Source organism: Limulus polyphemus, unplaced genomic scaffold (genome assembly GCF_000517525.1).
Source record: "Limulus polyphemus unplaced genomic scaffold, Limulus_polyphemus-2.1.2 Scaffold275, whole genome shotgun sequence".
Classification (NCBI taxonomy): Eukaryota; Metazoa; Arthropoda; class Merostomata; order Xiphosura; family Limulidae; genus Limulus; species Limulus polyphemus.
In genome coordinates, this window is record NW_013665885.1 from 488,957 (window position 1) to 514,268 (window position 25,312).

Below are 25,312 nucleotides of genomic sequence, written 5' to 3' on the forward strand. Positions count from 1 at the left end.
GAAGTTATGGAAAATCAACTAACGAACGGAGACGTAACAATATGTTAAATATAAGTAGTTGAGAAAATATTAACCACATTATTGTTATTTGAAAAACTGGAATGGAATACTAATGACAAAAATATAAAATAAGCTTCACCTTTTGTGTTATAGATTCTCTAGTTTTTCATATTTAATTAGTCTTATTCTTGGTATGTGGTAATATTTTAACTCTTAGTATAGTGATTTCATACTATTTTTCATATTCATATTTGTTCTAATTTCCTTACTTATGTTTATTGTATTTTGCACAATTTAGTTTAGCTTTAGTGTGATGTTGGTTTCTATATTCACATTAAATTTTTTGTGTGCATTAATTAGATTCTTCATATTTTAGTATATTGTAATCTTCTAATATGGTACCTTACTTTCTCTCACATAATAGCTATTCTCAGTAAGTGCTGCCCTCTTTATGCAAAGTTTTTTCTTATACCACAAACCTTGAAACTCCCACCTACCCAATGATCAATGTAGTTCACTTCATCTTTGCATGTAACTCATCATGCAACAACCCTTCACCAATAGGAGTACAACATACCCTCCTGATGCATGTGACTCCCTCTACTTGATTCTATATAGCCATCACTTCATGTTAGGCTTTTTTTTTTATCTATTTCTGAAGTAGTGCTTTCAAGATTTTGCTAACTTTTTTATACAGTTTATTCGCTGTAGTTTATGGTCAAGAAAACTTAACTTTATTTTGTTATTTCTTATGTACTTGGAATTTTGTGTAATGACTTTAGCTGCAATTAACAATAATTTGATTGTTGTAACACAGGCTTATGGTGTGGAGGTTTTGACTGGAGATTTTTTGGCCATCATTTGCAGGGAGCATGAATTTTACTTTTATGTGTCTCGTCCCTCTTTTCCCGACTTTGTCCAAGATCCTCCTGTCCCTGTAGTGCCTGTTCATGATTAGAAGGATTTTGACAGCATTTTTTTAATACCTATACCTCTCTTGTATAATATGCTTTGCCTATCTCAGCTTTTATGGATACGTTTTCCCAGGTTTGTTACATGTTTCTGAATGCTTTATTTTGTATGACCCTGTCCTTAAAAAGCTACATGCCAGCCTGTCATCTGATTACCTTTTCTTTCCTCCCTCTCTCGAGTGTAGAGTACATATTGTGCATTCTCCTCACTGCCCAGAAGGAGCACATTTGTTCAAAGTTGTTCACCTGTGGGAGAAATTCACTCCTGACCCATGGATGATCCGGGGTTTGTTAGATGGACTTTCACCAATATTTTTCTAACCAACTCTTTTTGTCTCCAGTTTCAGTGTCCTTTCCATTACCTTGGGATCCCATTACAAGTCAAAGACTTTCCAAAGCTGTTTGGACTTTTCTTTCAAAAACATGCTATAGTACCTGCCAGTCTTCTTTCTTCAGGCTTTTTTGTCATCCCCAATAAGACTAGGGACTGGCATCCTGTGATAAATCTGCCCCCCCCCCTCAACCAATTTCTGGACCTTTCCCTCTTTGCCATGGAATCTTTTCTCACCTCTTGGTGAGTTTTTCTCCAGGTTTGTGGTTGACCAAGGTTGAACATCTTGGATGATTATCTCCATATCCCTATTAGTCCAGTCATTATCATTGATTTGTCCACAACAGGGTTGTATTTCAGTTTGGCTCCTACCCTTTGGGCTTGCCTCAGTGCCGTATTTGTTTTGTTGGGTGGTTACAGCTTTTTCCCAACTTTTGCGTGATCGGGGGTTTTGCTTCCACCACTAAATGGATGACTGGCTCCTGTTAGCTCCTTCCAAGCTTGAGTCTTCTCAACTACATTGTCGTGTGGGTCTTTCCTTCTTCCTACCCAATATCTTGTTCACTTTGGTGTGTTTTTTAACACTTTCCTTCTCCAACCTTCTCCACTTCATTTGCATTTGATGGAGCTTTCAGTTCTCCACACTTTCTGCACTCAAGGTTTTATAGCTTTTTGGGACTTGGGCTTCCAAGGCAGCTTTTATCCCTTTAGGTTATGCACATATGCATTCTCTAGGTTTCTCCAATTACCCTCCTTCCATTCTAGATGAGCTCCATTGGTGGTTCACTAAGAACAACATTATAGTGGGGTACTGATGCTTCTATATGTGGTTGAGGTGTATGGATCAATTAGCAGGAGGCTTCTGTACAGTGGTCTCAGCTTGAATGAGCCTACCATATCAACATCTTTGAGCCTCTGGCTTTCGATAATTTTCTTTCATTGTACAGAACAGACTTGTCATGATGCATTCAGACAATTCCAGTGTTGTCTCCAAAATCAATCACCGAGGAAGTACCTGTTCTCATTCCCTTTATGGTTGAACATTGGAACTACTTTATTGGGCCCTCATACTGTAGATACATCTAGCATGCCATGTTGTGGGTGCTTTAAACCTTGTGGTGGATCATTTTTTCGACCTGCTCATATTTACCCCATGGAGTGGTCCCTTGATCCTCAAATTTCCTGTGGCATTGCAATAAGTGGGGTATTCCTCATCTGGATCCTTTTGCCACTTCCCTCAACACCCAGTTACCTCTTTTTTGGTCTCCAGTTCAGCAGATGCTCTCGTTCAGGACTGGACCATCAAGTACCTTTATGTCTACCCTTCTATCTGGCTCCTTCCCAGCATGGTTTCTCTCATCTATTTCACTCTGTGTCAGGGCCTTCTGATTGCTGGCACAACCTTGGTTGCCTCTTCTTCCTCAGATCCACCTTACCCCCCTATTACCTTATCCTCTCCCTCCATCCCTTCTTCTTCAACCTCAGTCATCAGTCCTTCATCCTGCCCTTCACACCCTCTGGCTTCACACCTGGCATTTATCTGGTCCCTTGTGAGAATATCCAGATTGCTTGTGCATATTGCTTCCTTTTTAGCCCAGTCTGTTTGCCCTTCCTCCAATGTGATTTATCAACATAAGTGAAACGTTTTCCACCATGAAGTCATGGGGTTTTCTCTTCTTGGCCCACTGTACCTATCCTTACGGATTTTCTTACCCGACTGTTCAACTCTGGGGCTTCTGTCTCTTCCGCTGTGGGTTATTGAGCAACTTTGTCCAGCACCTTCCATTTTTCCAGGTACCGTGTTGTGTTTTCCTCTTCTACCATCTCCCTTTTACTGTGTTCCTTCCGGATTCATCAACCTCCTCATCAGGTGGTTCTTTTGGATTAGAAGGTCAACTTTGTTCTTCACTGTCTCACACTCCCTCAGTTTGAACCTTTGTCCTCCTGTTCACTGTATCACCTATCGCATAAGACTTTTTGCTACTCCTTTTAGCCTGTGGGCCTCATCAGTCTGATATCTTTGCCATCCACGTTTCATGTACTTTGTTCTTTTCCACATAAGTTCTCCTTCATTTGGATCAATGTTTCCTGCCCAAAACTTATGATGGACATTCTTCATTTATGGTGATTTCTCTTCCTTTCTTTTCTTATCTTTGGTGTTACTGGTTTGATCTGGATAGACTTCTATGTCTCATCCATGCTCTTCATTATTATAGTGCCAGCATGGCCTTCTTCTGTGATTCCCGATCCCACCTTTTCATTCCCTGGAACTTTTCTTCCTTACATGACTTTACTCCTTCTACACTTACAGGTTGGGTTCATCAGCTTTTTAGACTGGTGTATTCCTCTTTTTCTCCTTCTTCCCACAGTTTGTTCCAAGTGTTGTCGTATCAGATATGTCACATTACCTCCCCCCTGGTATCTCACCTCCATTGTCTGTTGGAGTAAATTCAGGCATGTGGACGACACCTCATACTTTCATCCCCCACTACTTTATCAGGTTTCTGTTTCTTTCTCATCTGGGTACTGCCTTCCACTTGTTGTCAACCTTCACACATGGGTTTGACAGTGACTTGATAAGTTATCTTTTTCTATATATTACTTTTGATTACAGTGGCATCTCCCTTTTAGGTCTATGATCCCACTTAGCAGGAAGCATTGCCTGTCTAAGTATGCAACTTATCTATCCATTCCAAAAATTCACACTGTATGGCCAACCATAAGTCATATAGGGGTATATTATCAACTGCCTAGTGTCTCAGTATGACCACCTCAATGCAGTGGATCCCTGAGGTTGATGTTGTGTGGTTCTGGCTCTGATTGTTTTGCAGGCTGTGAATACTCAGGACATCTGCTGGTGATACATGCACTCCAACCACTGTGAGATCCAATCCAAAGCATGATATTGCATGGGTTACATATGGCTACTCCTGACACTCCACCTACATGGGATTGGGCCCCTAGAGGATGATGTTCCTTGGGGTAGTTTGGCAAGGGTTGTATGGGATGTCTTCAAGTGGAGGCTAATCCTACCAATCTTGAGGTATACCCATGGCCAATAACATATACTGTTGAGATGGGAAGTTCCACAAGATCACTGGTAAGTTTTCCAGTATTTTGCTTCATCCACTTGTCTGTTCAAGACCGTACTACCTCATATACTTTCATGGGCAAAGCAGAAAGAGATTGATGCCCATTCCTGCCAACCCTTCTATTGAATAAATCAGGGGCAGTATGCTTTTCAAAATAGAGATTTTGTGGTTACCCATTGCACTGTCTGCAGAGTCAGCATTCCTCTGGACTCTTCACTTTGTTTCTCCCTCCCAATGTCTTCTAGTGGATTATGAGAGTCCTTGCCACTTTCCAGTTCCTAGCTGCTAGGGTGATGGGCCATGGAGGCAATCTTCTGAAAGTGCTCATTTCCATTCAGTAGAGAGTAGGTCAGTGGTGTTCTGCCGGAGTTGATGTTCTACTTGTGCATTATACCTCTTTGTGGTGGGTTACATAGGTTGATCTTTTGTGTCTGTGTGTTCCAGCTTCTTTGGGGTCCTATCTGGGGGATAATGTTGCACATATATCACAATAGAATATTCCATGGATTCAAGTAGATCTGCCATGTTGCAGATCACCTCTCCAATTGGGATTCCTTGTTCTACCTTCGATTGAATGTTGGTTCCCATTGAATATTTTTGGATTAGAAATGGACTGATCAACATAAATCTTCACACACATGTTGGTTGTGATTCCTCATCCTACTTTGGTCACAGGTTTTTGTCTCATGTTTTCCACCTCGGTGAAGTGATTCCTGGAGTTTTGTTGGACACATCTGGTTTGATTTACCCCAGCTCTTTAGTTGCTAGTCATTCATGTACTGTAACTTCTGCGCAGTCCTATTCAGAGGATGATGTTGTGCATGGTGAATGTTCACTACTTGGGGAAGATGTTGCATAAAGTGGAGCTGGTCTAATTAGTTTTGGATTTGCAGTAAACTGCCATATTGGCACATCCCTTCCTACCGTCATTTAGATGTCATGTTCCTGGATGACTGGTATTGATTGTGGAATTGAGCACATGTGCCATGTTTAGTTAACCAGTATGGAATTTTTATCCTTCTGTTCTACTCAACTTGAGGTAAAGATGGTGTGGACCCTCCTCCTACCACAAGTTGGATTATGTATGCCTGATGCTGTCTGGTTTTGGACTGGAGTTAACCTGCTGAGTACAGTCAGACTTGCCCTAGCCACTCTACACCAAGGTGCACATCCATTTTAGCTCCCCCATCTGATCTGTGGTTACATTCATTCTTATCCTGGACTATGATACTATGATTCTGGTGATTTCAGTGCCATATGGGGTTGGGCCCATCCAGCTTTTTTCTCTCATTCATTGGATGTGCTCTTCCCAATTTCTGTCAGTGTATGTGACACCTTCTATCACACTGGGTGAAGAATATATATGGCACAGAAGTGGTGCAGTCTCCCATGTGTGTTCCTTTCCCAACAGGAGTTCATTTACGCTCCACATGTATTCTTCAGACACTTATCTATATCCCTCACACCAGGCCATTCACATTTTCAATGTTGAATTCTAGTTATTATGTAGGAAGTGGTAAAGTACTGTATCGGAAGTTATTATTTTCCTGCACTGAAAATATATTTATAATGGATTCTCACACTTCCCACCCTTTCTCACCACTTAAAACCTTTGCTTACTTTTTGCCTAATCTCAAAGTGATGGTTAGGTAGAATTGAATAGTAAGTTATGTGCATCAGGAGGGTGTGTCCTATTGGTGGAGGGTTGTCACATGATAATTAACATGCAAAGATGTAGTGAACCATGTTAATCATGGGGTATGTGGGAGTTTCAAGGCTTGTAGAGAGCAGCACTGAATGAGAATAGCTATCATGTGACAGGAGGTGATATTTTTTCAGTGTAGGAAGATATTAACTTTTATGACTTCATAAGTTTTCCTTTCATAATCTTATTTATTTTCTTGTATTATTCATTCCCTTAAGTTTTTAACTATTACTTAATGTAATTTATTCTTATGTATTGGTGTTAGTATGTTTTATTATGTATGTTCTAGCTCATTTTCCCATCATATTCTAGTTTTGTTCTTCACAGTACTAATTTGTCTGTTTTGTGTATACTAATTTGCATTTTTTATATTCTAATCTTTTGTAATCTTTTTTTAGTTTTTAATACTTTAGCAGAGAAAATATTTTAGCTTTGATGCTACAAAATGTATTGAAACAAGACAGTCAAAACTACAAAACTTAGTTACTTAAAATATAAACTTTATGTCTACTTTGGCATATCACTGTAATTATATTATTTTGAGCCAAAGTATGGATAGATTTTTATTAAAGTTTAAGTAATACAATTTTTCTAGTTTTGTATTTCTTGTTTCGACACTTTTTTGTGGCAATAAAATTTTCTATATTACTATAGCTAGCTAGTTTATGTATATATTGATTCCTACTTATCTTTATAAAAGTTACAATTTTTTATTATACTTGTTTTTTCCCTTTTTATTAACTATATTTTTGTGTGCCAGCAATACCAAACAATACCCAGTTTGAATTTATTACTCATCAGGATCTCTATCAACCTATCCCCAAATCTAATTATTTGCCCAAAGTAGTGCATAGTCCATTATATATACTAGTATCCTTTTTGGTACAAGAACGGAATCATTAGAACCCCAGATAGAAGAGTTCACTGAAAGAATTACAATGATAAGGTTTATAATTTTTTCTGTACACTTGTCTGGAAAAGACACTTACTTACTCAGATGAAAATATGTTTAAATAGCCAAATTTTGATTCACTCCATAAAGACATATATGGTAATTTAGGCAGCTTTATAAGTACAGTAAGCTTTAGTTTTGGTCAGCCAATACTGTGTAATAGTCATTGTTAATATTCAGACATTTTAAAATGGTTTTAAATGGGCAATTTTTATGGCTGCCATTTTATTTAGTTATGATCCCTACTCTTAAGTACTACCATACTTAATGATAATATCTCATATACCTCTTTGCATCTGTGTGGTGTTTGGGTGTTAGTCAAGAGGCACTGTAAGTGACTCATTGCTATTTGAATGTTAACTTAGTTAAACTGACATAATGCTGCATTAGAAATAAATTTTGATATAGTATGTAGAAAAGTAGGTGTTACATTTGAAAATACAGATTTTTAGAAAGAGTGTTTAAAAAATGTAATTTGTTAATGGATAACATGGTCTCTGTTTATGTTAGTTTATGTTTTTTTTCACATCCTTTTTTATTATTCATATTCTAAATATCTATATTTCCTTTTGAATCCAAGTTCTGCTTACCCTCCATTACCTACTGTATTTTTTATTAAATTTATTGTAGTTCATTTGGTTGTTAGTTTTAACACTTAATATTCCTGTTTATTTTAGCCTTTACAAATTACTGTTTTTATATCACATTTTATACTTTTCACTGTTTTGAATAACTTTAGTTGTTGTTTTTTATGTATATTCTAGGTGTGTTATTTTAGTTTTTAAATTATGTTTTTTCATTGTAATCTTATGTAATTTGCTACTTATATTTTTATGTTTGACTTGCTGGTTTATTTTGAACTTTCAGATGGAATCTTATCTTCACGACGTAAGAGATCAGAACTTAAAGCTGACTTTAGCTTTTGGTATTGGTATACATCATGCAGGTCTTCATGATCAAGATCGGCAACTGGTTGAGTTCCTTTTTGTTGAATTTAAGATTCAGGTTGGTGTTCTTATTTTGCTTATATCAATGTATTCACAGTAAATATGATTAAATAAAGCTACATATTATACTTTACTACTGATCAGAGGCTGGCCTGTGACAACATTTCACTACTAGCTATTTCTGAGACAATAGCTATCTTCCCCACATGTCTACTTTAGAGACTTGCATGCCATTAGCCTTCAGGCCACATGCACTGTGCTACTGCATGATGATGCAATCATGCAACAAAGCCCTTCACCAATAGGAAAGCAAAACACATCTATGTGCACTCAAGAATCTTCATTCTTCTTCTTAACAGACATGTTTAAATTTCTCATCTGCATTCAGTTTAACTCTTCTACTATGGGTGGGTGGATTACACCCAGCCTGTATTCCCCAAAGTAACCATAAAGCAGTTATACTGTAACTTTAAAATGTACACATATTTTCAAGAAATTTTGCAGATTATCAGTAATATTACAAGGCATTTTTAATCAAAGTATCAAATTTTGAATTAAGTTTTAGCATTTTTAATTAATTATTTGCTTGTGCATCTCTTATTTTTAAATGTTGACTATCCAACATGCAAAGTAATTTTGATTTAAGATTGAAAATAGTTTTATGCTTGAGGAAATTGCCAAATTGCAGAATTGCTATAACATCCTAATATCCTTCAGATAATTATCAAACATTTTTTAGAAAAAAGCTTTAAATTTTATCTGTTATTTTCACTATTGTATCTCTGTATGGGTTTGGTTGATTTGACCAATCTCATAACCACCATAAAAAAATAGGAAATAGATATAAATTATGCTTTTTTCGTTCTAGAATTACTAAAAATTATGACACAAAACCACAAATGTTTGTTCTATGTAGCTTAAATCTCATAACATTATACATATGTAAAAATATATTATTTTTATTTTATTAACCTTTCAACAGTATCTGACTAACATTACAGAAGTTGAATAAGAAGGCACTCATGTTACCGTATCCAATAATATAAAACTGGACTATTATTTTGTAAAACATAGTCACATTTTAGTTCATATGTATATGCATTATTATTATTATTTACAAATAAGTTCTTAAATTTTATTTATTTTTCTTAAAACATAGAATAGTAAATAATAAATTATAGAAAACAGTTATCTCTTCTAGTTATAAACTTTGTACTTTTTTGCTGATTGCTGAAATATACTGAACCTTATCAAATTTAGCACATGGAGAATGTAAAACAAAATAGTTTTTTTTGGTTTTATATATGCATTTTGGAATAACAAAAAATCATAAATTACTATATCAATACCACAGAATTCCACCATAATTTATCAGGCATAGTAACTAAACTGTATTTGGGTCTAAAAAACATGATTTTTCGAGCTCAATAATGTCTTACCTCACCACTTGGAATCTACCATGAAAAGAAATGGGTTCCCTCATAAGTACTTTGCAGAGGCTCAGAAAACCACTTGGAGGACATTTTGAACTTTTGATTGGTCATTCACACGTTACAGACAGAAGTAGGTGTATCTAAGCAAGTATTTCCAAAATGTAAAGAGGTGGGCAGGGCTGCTGTGTTTGATTCACTAAATGTAGCGATATCTCAGCAAATAGAAAAGATAGGAGGCTCTTATTTTTCATTCTAGCTTGTCAATATCGGTGATTTGAGTTTCTGTTTCATAAGAAATTATAGACTTTATATTTGGACATCACAAACATCTAATCTGAACCAGTGCTGCATTCAACATACTATGTAACACACAAAAATCAATATTTTTGATTTTTTTTTATATTTACTTTAAAATTAAAAAAATTAACTTATGTATAATACTAAAATTTGAATTATATTCTACAATTTGATACCAAACTTATTGACGTACATTCATAAAATATTAGTTCAATAAAATTTTTAATGTAAGTCTGCAAATGAGATGACATGGTCTTGGACCTGTGGCCATAGGAAGACCTGTCAGATCTGTCTTGGTAGGGTTAATGAGATTTTCATCATTAACACAACTTTGCCTTTTGTTTTCTTTGGCTTATATTTCAAAAGCTTTAATTTTTATCATGACTTCTTAAAGAACAGTGATTTATAGTTTGTCTTGAATATGTAACATTGATGACACCTAGGCCTTCTTTCTAAAGTGGTTTTTGTAGGCTCGTTAACTGTCAAGGTCTTTGGAGCCATTGTTCAACATGTTGTGGATTACCACATGCTTAATGGGCCTCTTACTCTTGTCCTGTCAGCTGGATTTCTTTCTAAACAGTCAAAAATGAACTGGATGTTCTTCTCAGATATTTTCCTTTCTTATATTTTACCTGTGTTCTTTATTATTTTTTATTTTCTCACTTTATCACCCACAGTTCTTAGGATTTATGCTGTTTTCTTTCTCTAATAGCTCCCTTCTGATGCCCAAATGCCTCATCTCCCTAATGTTTGTGACTCATTTTTTTCCTGATAGGTAGAATTTCTTTCTTTCTTCTTCTCAATTTCCTGTAATTGGTATCTTTCTGGCCAGCTTGAAAATCATGCCCTTTTACTTTTTATTTTCGCATTTTTTGTCTTTTTTTTTTCTAGCTTTTGATATTTCCTCTCCTAACTTTGCCTTTTATCTGAGACATTTTTTCCTACTTTTGATGGCTTATCTAGGCATTCATTCCCCTCTCTGTTTAGTCTGTTATACTTCTTCGTTTGTAGCCCTCTCTGCTTTTTTCTCTTGCTGCCAGGACTCATTGGGTCGGGTTATGTTATTTTTCTGCACCCCTTTTTTCTTCTTGTGTACTTCTTATTTATCTGGTTCACTTTCTTTGCTCAAATTTGTACAATGCAGACCTGGTCTAATGTTATACAACTTCTTGTTATCTTCCTAGTCTTTTTCCTTTTTCTTGACCTTGCCTATTACTCCTATTCTTCATCTAGATCTGTATCATTTTCATCTTCCCTTCCAGATACCAGGCTTTCCTCTTTTTCTCATCTTCCAGAAGTCTAGTTCCTTAATGAAATTGTCAATTACTGTCACACACATATGATTCAGTGAGTATCTATCTCTTCTCCTGCCGTAGGTCTCCATTTCTGCCAAGAGTCATTTTACATTTTTTCACCTTCGTCTCTTACCTTGCCTTTTTTTTCTTCCTTTTCTGACCACTGCTTTGTGGTTGGTCATGGTCAATGTTTCAGATACCTTCATATACGTCTTTCTCAGTCTGTCCTTCTTTTGTACTCTTTTTTTTTGTTGTTGTTCATTTTTGCCTTTTCATGCTCCTTGCTCTTCCCTTTTCGTGCCATATTCTTGGTCCAAAACTGGTGTTCCTTATCTTGGATTATTTTCTTCAGTTAGCCCATTCTCAGATGTTTCTTCTTCTCCTACCTCCCTTCCTTCCTTTCCTACAGCTACTCAATTGGAAGGGACATACCCTGGGATCTGTATCCTTTCTCACACCCGCCCAGTGTTTGGCATCTTTGGGTGTTTTCTTCTTCTTGTCTTGTCAGCCCGTCTTCTTCACCTGCAAGCTATGACGTATCTGGCCATCAGGTTTTACACTTCTCATTCTCTTTCTGCACATAAGGTTCTTTCACTTTTGGGGATTCTGGCCTTCCTAGAACCCCTCATTCCTTTGGGGCTTGCATTTGTGTCTCCTACTATGACCCTTTAGGTTTTCCTTCTTGAGGTCCATTGTCCTCTTTGGTGAGAATTGTCTTGAAGAATTATCATGGTGATTAAACCATGCCCAGACTACTTCATGCATTCCCTTACTGTCTCTCAAGTGGATCTCTCCCTTCTTAAATGCTTCCTTCTCTGTTGAAGCACATATCTGTTGATGGCAAGACTTCTAACATTTAGATGATGTTCATGTGTTCACTTCACATCAACATGCTTGACCTTCTTTCTATTTGTTGTGCATGTTCCAATTCCTGCCTCTACTGATGGATCACTTGTTCATGTTCCACTCAGTCTCTTCCATGGCCATTTCTTGTTCTGACTGTCCATGAGGCTTTTGTTCCATGTCCTTTTGCTTTCAGGTGTTAGATACGTACCTTTGGGCCTATTTGCATTAGGTTGATCTTGCTTATCCTTTGTCAATAACTGAAATCTTGGTGGCAGACTTCCTCCCTTAATCAGTCCACATTCTATGAATGGAGTGATCTCCACATCCTCAGGTCTTTCATGGGGTTTGCTTTTGGTTGGACACTTCATACTTGGAAACATTTACTGCCCTTCGCAACTCTGGGCTTACTCCCTTATGGTCCACTTTTTTCATTCTTTGGCTATGGATGTCATTTTCCTCAGCAAGACCTGGTCTTGTAGTTTCTTATATGCCCATTCCCTTGTTTGTCTCCTTCCTCTGGCCTTCATCTTTTCACACTACCTTCCCTCAGGTCATGTTTTTGGAACCTCTTTGCCTAGCTCAGCCTTGGTCCACTTGTCACTCGTCCCCGTTTCCCCAATTTTGCCTCTCTTTTGCTTCAACCTCATGCATCCCTTCTTTATTGAGGATTATTTTCCTTCATACTTACACATGGACTTTGCTCAATCTGTAAACTGTCCAGTTGGTCTTTCCACTTATATAGAATTATTCTTGTAGCCAACTGTAGTGAGTCTTTTGTCATTGTTTCTTCTGCCACTTCTTTCCTCTTGGAGGTTATATTGTGATCCACCTTTCTGCTCGTTGTACATGACTGTTCATCATTGGCTTGTTAGTCTTTACCTTTACTAGTAGTTTGGAGGCTTTGTCTATGGCTTTTCTTCTTCTTTCTTGGTTGCAGTGTTTTTCTTCTGTCTTCTGCACTCTTTTCTACTCCTCTTTTTTATCAAATTCCTATGCATGTTCCATTTTTCAAGCTGTTGACTTCCTGCCTTTTGTATCATCTTTCTCTCCTGATTTCTTTCCTTCTCCTTCTCACCCACTATTACCATTTTTCAGATGTCTGTCCTTTAGATACTTTTTGCACCCTCTTCTATATCTCTCTTGTCAGAATGATCTTTCTTTCCTCAGCCTTCCACCATTTGGGAGGTAGCCTGTACTTCTCCCCTATCTCCCCCTCCTTCTGTCTCTCATCTGTTGAACCATTTGGACCCAGATATGCTTTTGTGTCCTTTTAGGCTGTTTTATATGTATTTTCACAGACCTCTCCCTTTCATTATCTCTTCCTGGGTCCCTTCTATTTTTCACAGACCTTCCTTCTCCCCTAACTGGGTAGATCCATCAACTCCTCTTGTTAGCATGTGCGTTTTGACTTGTGGATGCTCACACACTTTTTCACATTTCTTCACATTTGGTTCATAACTGTTTCATTCTATTATATCTTTTCTTCACCAGCCCTAGGATGAGCTCCACCAGGCAGGCATGTGGACTTTCTCCACACATTCATCTCCTTCTCTACACCTTCTGGCTATTTTATCTCCTGTTGGTTTTTGGCTTGCAATGGTTGACATTCTTCTATCATCCCATACTCTTTCAGAAGACTAAAAAATATGTACTGTTTCATTTTCAGTGCCCCCTTTTCGGTCATAGGATACCAGGGTGAATCACAGGATATACTTACCCAAAATCTGCATCAAACCAGTATAATTGAAAGCACTCATACCATCTGTTCTGGCTCTACATGTACTCACTGTGAGATGGAGTGTTCCATAAAACCATTTGATGTATCCTAGTGATATATCTATGTATATTTACTGAATTGCCTGATCCAGGCCATACTAATTCTGTGGACTATCATGGAAAAAGCTAGTACCAGAGAAGTGTTTTGCCCAATTTTCTGGCTTGCTTGCTGGCTTTTAAAAATATGGTTTTAAGTCTCAAGTAAAAGATCTCTCTGAACTGAAGGATTGATGGGGATCTGGGCACTTTCTCCCAACTGCCCCCCCCCCCCCTATTATAAAGTAAAGCACGGGAGACCTTGGCCACCTACCAGTTCATAGCTGCTTGGATAGTGGACCAGGGAGAACCCTGGCTGGTTGGGGGGTATACATTTAAATGGAATACAACTGAGCATTAATGTGGTAGGAGTGAGATGGTGGTGACACTGTCAGCATAGTGCAAGTCATCACTTGTATTCTCTACACATGCCACATATAATGTTCTCTCCTTCTGTAGTCTGAGTGTGTTCAGTTGAGTTAAAGCAAGCATGCACTCTGATTCTGTGCTCTCCTCCTACAGACGGTATCTATTCTGTAGAGTCAAGGTGAGTACTCACTGTATGTAACACTACTACATATGTGCTGTGCCCTCCTCCTTCAGCCATTGTCTATCCAGTTGAGTCAAGGTCTAAACACTACGTTTGAATTCAATGGGATGAATAGTGTGCCTTCCTCTCACAGTTGTAGTGTGTCCCATAGAGTCAAATGGTGGATTATAGGTTAGCACGCAAGGTACGGTTTGAACATGCCCCAACTCTACTACACATATTGGTTCTCCAACTACTTGTGTACAAATACTCAGAAGTTCATGTTCTTTCCCCCAATCCCTGCAAAACATGGAACTCTTTTGCCTCTTCCTCCTTTACTGTCCAGGTGAAGAATATACCCTGGACAAGACATGGTGTGGTCTCCCACATATTTGCCTTTATGGAGCCTCTGCCATCAGATGTCACTTCTTTTAGGCACTTTCTGAAGGCAGCTTAGCTAAGTATAATTTGCACTGTCACCTCCACCACTTCAACATGAAATTCTAGCAAAATTATATACAGTGGTGAGGTTTAGTTTCAGAAGTTTTCCCACTTGTCGTGTCGAAGATTGAAAACCCTGGAGTGCAAGTTAATGTGTATGGAGGTTTGTCGCCCTCTTATATAAATGTAAGGCTTTTGTCACATGATGGTATCATCATGCAGTAATGTAGTTCACTTAAAATCTCATGAAATTAGGTGGGAGAAGGTTAGTGGTATGCAAATCTTTAAGGCAGATGCACGGGGAAGATAGCTAAACTGTGTGAGGAGATGAATGTCTATCGGAAATACATTTTCAGGAAAGGAAAATTATAACATTTGAAATAAACTTGATGAAAGTGGTCAGTGTCTGAATTATATGTAATTAGGAGGCTAGTTAAAGAGAATGTTATTAACATTAGAATATTTTTAGACTTTTTTTTTTACTATTTTAAAGTGTTTATCATGGAAGAAATTTCTTCATCCTGTTTTAAAGAAATCACCTGAACAGAGCATTAAGACCTTCATTACTTATGTTACACAGTTTCATTCCATATGAACTACACTTCTGCATTCAAAGTTTAACTTAAAAATGTAATTCTAATTGAAAGGTTTTCTCCCCCATGATGATGTGAAAATTATATTTTGATCTGAGGTAATCATTAAGGTTTAAACTCCCCAAACTGAGAAATTATTTGAAATTAGTAAGGCTAAAAAGTGTTATAAAAACTAAATTAAATGATTTTGAGCCTCAGTAGACAAATTAAGAAGAATGGGGGGAAAAAATCTGCATTTAACTTGATTTTTATAACAATTATATAATGGTTACTTGGTAAATTTTATAAACTATTTTAGGTTACTTTATTGGTCATTGAAAAGGACTTAAGAACCCCATAAATGTTTATATACAAATCATTGTTATAAGAGGCATAACTGTATTTCTTTGGTTTCTATCTCAATCTGTGCTTATGAGGCTTGAATAGTCAAAAGTACAGTCCACAGCAGAGGGTACAGCCAATCAAAGAAAGCATTAGGCCTATATGTCACAGATTCTATTTTCAATTTTACATTTGGTAAGAAAGAAAAGAAATCTATGACTTAATCATACACCTAAATTATTTTAGGTTACTTTATTGGTGATTGAAAAGGACTTAAAAATGTCATAAATGTTATATAAAATCAATGTTATAAAAGGCCTAACTGTATTTCTTTGGTTTGCTAGCCCAAGCTCTGTTGTTGAACTTTGAATAGGTGAAACTGCAGCCCACAGCAGAGGATACAGCCGATCTAAGAAGGCATTAGGCCTTGAAATCACAGGTTCTCTTTTTAATTTTACATTTGGTGAGAAAGAAAAGAAATCTGTAACACATATATAATCATCATGTATAATTGTTTATTTGTCTATCTGATATTATTAAGAAAGTTTTTACTAAATTCATTAGTTTTTATTTGTGATCTTAAGAAATAGGTGTGTTGAAATGACATATTGTGACTCTATTGGGATTGAAAGGGTTAAAAATTATGTTACTGTACAATAATGAATATTAAGAATATTTAGTTTCAGTATTATATAACATAAATAATCTATATATATAATTCTGGTCAGTGTGTATGAGAAATTAACCAAGAACTACTGTTCATATTCATTATTTTGTTTTGTGTGGCACATCAATATAGAAACCACCTGAGACCAATTTAAAGAAATAGCAGAAATAGTAGCATTTAAAATAAAATACCATTTTTCCAAATAGTTGATTTTATTTTCCTTAGAGCCAGCAGCTACATTTTAGAGTTATTGAATTATAATTTTTTTGCTTATAGGTGCTGATTGCTACAGCCACCCTTGCATGGGGTGTAAATTTTCCAGCTCACCTTGTAATTGTGAAGGGAACAGAATATTATGATGGAAAGACTCAACGTTATGTTGATTTTCCTATTACTGGTAAGATGATAGCTTTATGCATAAAAGTTTGATTCCATAATATTTATGGTGTAAATGAATAAAATTTATATTTTGATTTGTAAGAATTCACATACTTATTACAGTTTTTTTTCTAAATTCAAGTATACACTTTTTTAGCAACCTCTCGCTATTCATGAGGTCATTTTCCTTAATAATGTCTTATTGATGGCTTAGTATGAATAAGTAACATGAGATTAAAATATGTTACTTTAATGAGGCTCATATAGTTTACACTTTGTACAAAATTTTTACTGATTTGAATCATGCAGAAAAGGATTTTTTGGCATATTCTAAGGAGAGAGAATCTAGGCTACCTGCTGTTATACATTCAAGCCCACTCATATCTGTTGTCCCATAATAAAGATCTTATTCCTTTGTCAACTAATAAATATCCCTAGCTTTTTTTCTCAAACAATAAAATACCCACTTCTGTTTCTAAACAGTGGATTGCTAAATCTTTGTTGTAAAACAATAAAGAACACCTATGACTTATTTCATGTAGTAGAGACCACAAGTAACTGTTGTGAAACACTAAACTCTGCTTATTTGTGTTCTCACTGATTAGAGAACAACTAACTGTTATGCGCATTAGAAACCTTATAAAACTGTTTAATCCTTTAAGAGCAGTTGGGTAAAAATAGCCCTCGTCATGATCTTTTACATTGTTACACTCAAAAGTTGATGAAACAACTTTATTATCAATGTATGTCAATACACTTGGCATAAAATTGTAGATTATAATTCAAATGTTTGTATGTTTTAACCTTTTCATTTCAAAACAAGAGGGAATCCTCAGTAGCTGTGGGAATTGAAATTCTTTTAGGCAGGAATAGAGTAAATAAGTCTGCGAGACCTTTTTTTTTTTCTTCTTCTATTAATTATATTTTTGTGCACCAGCAATTCAAAGAATTTGGTATTTCAGTTATGTCATATGCAAATGTCTTGGCCTTGCATTTTTGAATTGTCCATGTAGTTCTTTTTGGAAGTTTTATTACATATTTTTTTAATAAGAAACCTGGTATTAACATTCTGATAATTTTTAGTGTAAGACTGTTTGACACAATAAGAGAAACCTTGAACTGTCATCACACAATATAAGTATGTACTGATAATAATGGAAGAGATCAGTTTACTTTGTATGTTGTGATGTGAAAATATCTGTTACTAGTCATTGAAGAAATGAACTTACATAATCATTATGTAACATCATGTGTGAACATTTTGCATTTTCCTATATTCAAAAGATCTCTATTCTTTTTGACAGAATGTGATGAATATTTTTTGTAAGTACATAAAGTGTTATTTAATGTGGTGACTGGGACACAAAAAAGTGTCATTAGAAAACACATTAATGCATTAAATTAATGGTCATTATCATTTTTTTTATTACTTTATTTATTAAAATTCTGTATTGTATCAACAGATGTTCTACAGATGATGGGAAGAGCAGGACGTCCACAGTTTGATGATCAAGGAGTTGCTGTTATTTTGGTTCATGATATTAAGAAACACTTCTACAAAAAGTTCCTTTATGAGCCTTTTCCTGTGGAATCTAGGTATGTGTTGGATACAGTTCTGAATATAGAAATGGTAACAAAAAAATAACTCTTTTCGACAGTAGTACAAATATTACAAAATGTTGACTTATTTTCAACGGTAGTATGTGTTCAATATCAACTCCTAATTCACTGTTACTGTGTAATTTTATATAAAAGAAACTAAAATGTGGACTAAGATTTTTAAAGGACTTACAAGGTTGTTACATAGCAGAGAAGGTAACATTCAGAAGTTACCTTTAAGGTTATTACATACTTCACTGGTTAGCATTTTGAAATAATTGGTACTAGCTATTTTTATGTAGTTAGTAGGGTAGCAACTTAAATTTCTTTTATAGTTAGGGCCAGGTGATTAGGGCGCTCGACTCACAATCTGAGAGTTGCAGGATCGAATCCCCATCACACCAAACATGATCACTCGTTCAGCTGTGGGGGCATTATAATGTGACAGTCAATCCCATTATTCGTTGGTAAAAGAGTAGCCCAAGAGTTGGTGGTTGGTGATGATGACTAACTGCCTTCCCTTTAGTCTTACACTGCTAAATTTGGGACAGCTAGCACAGATAGCCCTCATGTAGCTTTGCACAAAATTCAAAAAACAAACAAACAATCTTTTATAGTTGATTGGCAAGTACCATGTTTTTTATGTAGAGGATTGCTGTGTATGTTATATGTTAAATTTTATAAATCATTACCACTGTTGTTTTATGATTGATGGGGCAGCATTCGTATCTTGTATATATATCTTTTATAGAAATTTGATGTACAGTTGTTATCTTGTCATTTTTAATTTTATTACAAGTTTTTTATGTTTCCTTTAGTTTGCTTTATTTGATCTATATAATTTCCTATAATATGATATTATTTTCACTTCTCTTATACTTTATAATAAGACTATTGAAAATTTATTCTTTCATGGTATGCTATTTGTGGACATCTAGTAATAAAATTAATCTTCCATATTTTTGTGTTCTATGTAACTAATGTAAACATTGAGCATAGAAAGAAAAAAGAATCAACCATAGTTTATCACTTGACATTTCATTTGTACTATGAAATGTGTACTAATGATCTCTTGCAGGCTAACTGTGTTTTCTGAATAGAAAACATGCATAAGAGTATAAAACCAAGTACTTGTCTCAATGAAACTGAAGGTAGTGAACAAAATGCTTAGAATGACATGAATGAAGTATGTTATGTATCATGCAAAAAATCTTTACATGTGATCTTGGATAGTCACAAAACATTTTACTAGGATTGCTATATCTAAAAGACTAAAAGTTCACCATTGATGACAGTGTTGGAGTATACACTACAGATAGTAGTTTTTCATCTTTGAAATATTTCTATTCAGATGCTGTGTTAAATATTGAAACATCATGTTCTTTGAAAGCTGTTCTTTTGATTAGTTTTATAACATATATTTTTATGTTTATGCAGCAATACAGGGTTGGGAGAAGTTTTGCAAGCAGAATTACAATATTTAGAAGACAGTACAAGTTGAGTTTTAATAGCATTGGTGTAATTTATTATCCAGGTAGTTATTCTTCATGGAGTAGTTCTCATTGAGATGTAGTGTTACATGCTGAACATTTTGGAGATTGAGAATTGCTCAGTTGGACTACTAGTTTTTGACTTACAATTGAATTGGAAACTTTTTTATATCTATGGTTTGTGAATCAAGTGTTGAAAAAGACTTAGATATGGATTGTAATAGAATATCTTGTTACATTACTAAACTTTTTTATTTATGCTAAAATAAACAGCTTTGTATAATATACAAAGCATGTTACTCTTATTGTTGATTAAACCATGTTAAAAAGTAGCTTGATATGCATTTACAGTTTGATCACATACTCATAAATTTGTGATCACTCATTATTATGACTCAGCTTTACTTATCATTATCAATGCATGACTTATGAACAACTAGAAGAAGCTAGATTATCATTGCACAGAAAATGTAACCCATTTCATAAAACAAAAGGACCATTATTAATTAACATTGGGAAATGTAACTGTCATACAATTCCCAATGGTTTTTAAGCTGGATTTGCAGCTGTATATTGAAAGTTTTGTCATAGATTTATTTAAGTTGATTATCTTCTACTTATTGGGAAGATCATCGAAATGTCAAGATGTCCTGGACCTGCACTCTCATTTGCTAGTGTTATTTCAGTGTAAGTTTCTGTGTTTTGTTTTAGTGTGTGTATGTGTATGAACATTACTTGAATAGTACAGTGGGTTGAAGGACTAATTTTTGACAGTTTTACCAAATATGGAAAAAGCAGGTCATGAAAAATGCCTAGTACAGAAGAATTATTGATTGCCTAAAGGGACAGCAGTTTTGGAGCAAAACTAAACTTTTTTTGTATTCATCTGGCCCAATTCTAAAAGATTTAAAAAGAAGAACCCATAAATGCTGTATACAGAACTTAGTAATATGGAAATGAGCCAATCATCATTGAAATAGCATTATAAAACTCAAAGGAAGTGGAAGAAAGAGGCATTATTCTACTGGACTAATTGCCTAAATTGCTTGGTTTTGTCTCTCAGTTTAACTTATATTTAAAGATGATTTAGTGTAAATAAAACTAAGGTAACAAGGAAAGAATACCATTGGCTGAAAAAATAATAATAGCTTTGCACTTTGTGAGGATGTTTTAAAGCTATATGGTAACCAGTCAGAAAATGTTCCATTGGCAAAAAAAGTAGTTACATGTATTCAGCAGGTTCATTTCCAGTAAAGAAATCTCTCTGGAACAGTGTTGTGTTACACACACAACATCTGCTTCAAATCAAACTTTTTCCAGGTCTAGATAAAACATGAAAGTAGCTGAGACTGTTTAACTATTTCTATATGGGGGTCGATTGAAATGATCATTCTTGTAACCACAAAGTAACCATCCGAGTTTCTGTATTGTAACTCTTACTATGTTTTGTGTATCTTCATGAAACTTAGCAAGCTTTTAGTAAACATTACATGTACACAGAAATTCAGATTTTTTAATTATGTGTTTTTACTAAAGATTTTTTCATAAATATATGGTGTCAGGATGCTAACTTCTCCAAGTGCAAAGTGATTAACAATGTTAAGATTAAAAATACTTTTCTTCATCTCAGAATTTTCAGATTTCATTTTCATAACCTCTAAAACCTCCTAAATGAATATAATTTTTTTTTTCTGTACAACTATATTTTATTTCTTATTTTCTCCACCCTAACCTTATATGGACTTGGTTGATTTGACTGAATTTGTAACCACCATAAAAAAATGTGAAATAAATTTAAATTACTCTCTTTTTTTATTCTTTTTAGAATGACTGCAAATTGTAACAGGAAACTACAGTTGTGTATGCTAAATAGCTTAAAACACCCGTAACAGTCTACATCTATTTATGCTTAATTTTATTGTTTCCTTACCCTTTGAACTGTGCCTAACTAATAATCCTGCCACACAAGTTGTAAATCACTCGGTGAATGTGTTGCTCACTCACATTATCGTACTGAATGATGTAATGCAAGAGGTGCTAGCAAGCATACCTCGTAAAGAATTATTATTATTATTATTCATTATCTTTGATACTTGAGTAAAGAAGCATATTATGCTAATATAATAATAGGTACCCAAACAATGATTTATAAGTATTAGGAAGAGTTTTATTGATGGTTGAACATACTACATGTTTCAACAGAACATTGGTTTGTCTTCTTCAGACCATTGTTCTGTTGAAACATGTAGTATGTTCCACCATCAATAAAATTCTTCCTTGTGCTTGTAAATCATTGTTTTCCTACTTATTATTATTCATTATCTTACCTAATCCAACCTTATCTAACCTATTAAGTTTCTAATTTTTACATTTTAGTTTGTTTTATAACAATAAATGAAGAATTCACAAAAACAAGAAATATAATATTTACTTGTGTCCTCTTGTGTTTTTGCAATCAACTGTCAATAAAACTTAAGCCTCCTTTTTATACTAAATACTTGAATAAATAATTTTTATCTAATTAAATAATGCACCTAAGCACACAGAATAATAACATGCATGAAGCAAACAATTTCCTATAACTATCATAATTTATCTGGCTTTGCGATAAGAGCCTTTATAAATTCAGCTAAGTTTGTCGATTTGAATACCATGAGAAAAAGTTTCAAACTGAAGACAATAAACAATGCTCAGAACAGAAAACTGTGTAATATAATACATAATTTGATAAATTAAAACTTTGACTTTCTGTTGGTTATAAATAATATAGTATAAAACATCAGAGCGAACTATTAACAATTTGTGAAAGAGAAGATATGATTGGTGAGCATTGCAAGTGGGTCTGATTTTCTAGTTTATGAGTCTGTAAACAAACAAGATTAAAGGCTATTAAAATTGGACTTTACCTTAGTAGTATTTATATTGTAATGAGCAATGTATGTTGAATTACATACGTCTGTAGAGAAAAAGGAAGACATAGATGACAAATGTCACAGTTCTCATACTTGGGGAGATTGAGGATTTGAAAAAATATTTCCTTATAAAATTAAGAACTTAAATCATATTAAAATTTGATTTATTAGTCATGTTTTGATGCTGAAATTATTCCTATGAATTGGTAATAAAGTAGTTTGATTAAATTTTGATTGTTACTCTGTAAAAGGTTGTGACATGTGCATTTTGACCTACCTGTGGTGAGAGAGTTAAGAATTAAATTTCATTATAGCAGATGTTGTGCAAACAATTCTTGTTTGTGGCAAAACTAGCTTATATGAGTGGTAAAGAATAAGGATACCCTGAATGACTTGAAGGGAAAATAGGAGGAAGAAAAAGTAATATGTATGATTTTGTATTTTCCATATTTATTTCTTATATATATTATTAGTCACACAATATTTGTGATCTTCAAACAAAAAATTCTATGCCAAGAGGAGAAAATACCATGTATCATGTATTTACCCCAATTGTAAATCAAAGATTTAGGGGTATTAATATAAATTCTCCCTAAACTTGTATTTTTAAAGAATTTTAAGTGGGGGCCAAATAGGAGCTGTAGAAAGGGGGTAGCAATAGTGAAAACAAATTGACAAAATTGTATATAGATGAGCAAAAGAATCATTTCTGTAAGTTGAACTGCTTTAAGAAAATACTATTTTATATAATAAATCTTCTATGATTTTTCCTTTCATCTTTGAAATGAAACTTCTTTAGCTTAGCTAGAAGACTGTTGTTTTAGTAGAGTGGGTATTCTAAGGCTTACTGCTAAAGCTATTTTATGAAAATTTTTACATTTAATCTGATAATGTTATAATTTTAATTATTACAATACATTTTCTGTGATTTCAAGTACCTATAATTTTTTTCAGTCTTTTGCAAGTACTACCAGATCATTTAAATGCAGAGATTGTAGCAGGAACCATCACTTCCAAACAAAATGCCTTGGACTACATCACATGGACATATTTCTTTAGAAGACTTGTTGAGAATCCCAGGTAAAAACAGAAAGCTTCATCTGTTCTAAGACCATTTAGCAAAAGTTGAACTTAATGTGTTTAGTATTGTCCGAGCTTATAAAGTATGGGTCAGTTCATCTGCCTACTGTTTTTGAACTGTTGTAGATTTAGCCAAACTTATTAGATGCGATTCTTTGAATGTGAGTTTGTTTCTTGTGTGCATTGTTTTTTTTTTGTTTTTAGTTAGTTACTTAAAACACATTTGCTTCTTTCTTTCATTGAAACTAGTTTACAATTTATTTGTCTCTTAAATAAAACTTATCTCCTAAATTGCTAATTACGTATTATATTTTCTTAGATTTAAATGTTTGTTGTTTACGTAAAGGTGTGGTTATGTATTTTTAAAGCAATATTTTTGTTTGTTGCTTGAGAATTGTCACTGTTATTGGATAAAATTTAATATTCTTGGGTTAATATGCTGGATTATGTTTTTTGTGTGCTGGTTTGATTGTCTAATTGTTAACAAAACATTTAACAGAGATGATGGTGATATTGCCTCCCTTCTCCATTCTGTCTTTTCTCTTTACAAATATAAACAATAATTTCAAGTATAGCTGTTTCTGGCTAGTACGTGAACTATTGTTTCAATAATTTTGTATACATTTCTATATATATAATTGAGATTGCTCTCGGAAATGTTTCACAAAAAATATTTGTATATATAGAAGATCATTTCAAGTGTAAAGCTAAATTGGCTGAATGTATATAACTTACTTGATTTAAGGCTATTCTATGTGCTTATCATGTTTTCTTTTTTATAAAGTATACACATCAATAAAAATAAATTTTTAATGTATTGTTAACTCTTTCGAAACGGGTCATGGGTGAAAGGACATGTCATATCGTTTGTTGACTTACATTCAAAATTTTATTGAACTACTGTTTCATGAATTTATGTCAATAAATTTGGTATCAAACTAGATTATAATTCAAATTTTAGTACTATACATCACTCAAATTCTTAATTTAAAAATAAATATTAAAAAAACGATAAACATCTATTTTTGTGTGTCTCATGGTATGTTGAATGCAGCACTGGTTCAGATTAGATGTTTTTGAAATCAAATACTAAGTCTATAGTTTCGTACGAATTAAAAACTCAAATTGCTGATATTGAAAAGCTAGAATATAAAATAAGAAGGTCTGATCTTTTCTATTTGATAAGGTATTGCTCATGTAATAAATCAAACACAGTGGCACTTCTGCCCACCTCTTTCCATTTTTGGAAATGCTTACATTCACCTACTTCTGTCTATGACATGTGAATAACCAATCAAAAGCTCAGAATGTCCTCTACATGGTTTTCTAAGCCTCTACAAAGTATTTACATGGAAAACTCTTTCTGTTCTTGCTAGATTCCGAACTGTAAGGTAAGACATTAGTGAGCTCAAAAAAGTCATTTTTTAGACCCAAATATAGCTTAGTTACTAAGCTTGATAAATTATAGTGTAATTCTTTAGTACTGATATAGTAATTTATGATTTTTTTGTTATTTCAGAATGCATATATAAATCCTAAAAAAAGTATTTTGTTTTATATTCTACTTGACAAGGCTTAGCAAATTATGGCAAGCAGCAAATGAGTACATAGTTCATAAGTA

General features: G+C 34.3%; 1 protein-coding gene across 1 annotated transcript in view; it reads left to right on the forward strand.

Annotated features, from left to right (window-relative positions):
- Nucleotides 1-25,312, forward strand: part of LOC106456962 (activating signal cointegrator 1 complex subunit 3-like) — a 266,949-nt gene that overhangs the window by 210,061 nt on the left and 31,576 nt on the right. Inside the window, exons 29-32 of the mRNA XM_022382757.1 lie at nt 7,919-8,056; nt 16,509-16,629; nt 18,074-18,206; nt 23,566-23,691. Coding sequence (XP_022238465.1) covers nt 7,919-8,056; nt 16,509-16,629; nt 18,074-18,206; nt 23,566-23,691 — 518 coding nt within the window. The remainder of the gene's footprint in view (nt 1-7,918; nt 8,057-16,508; nt 16,630-18,073; nt 18,207-23,565; nt 23,692-25,312) is intronic.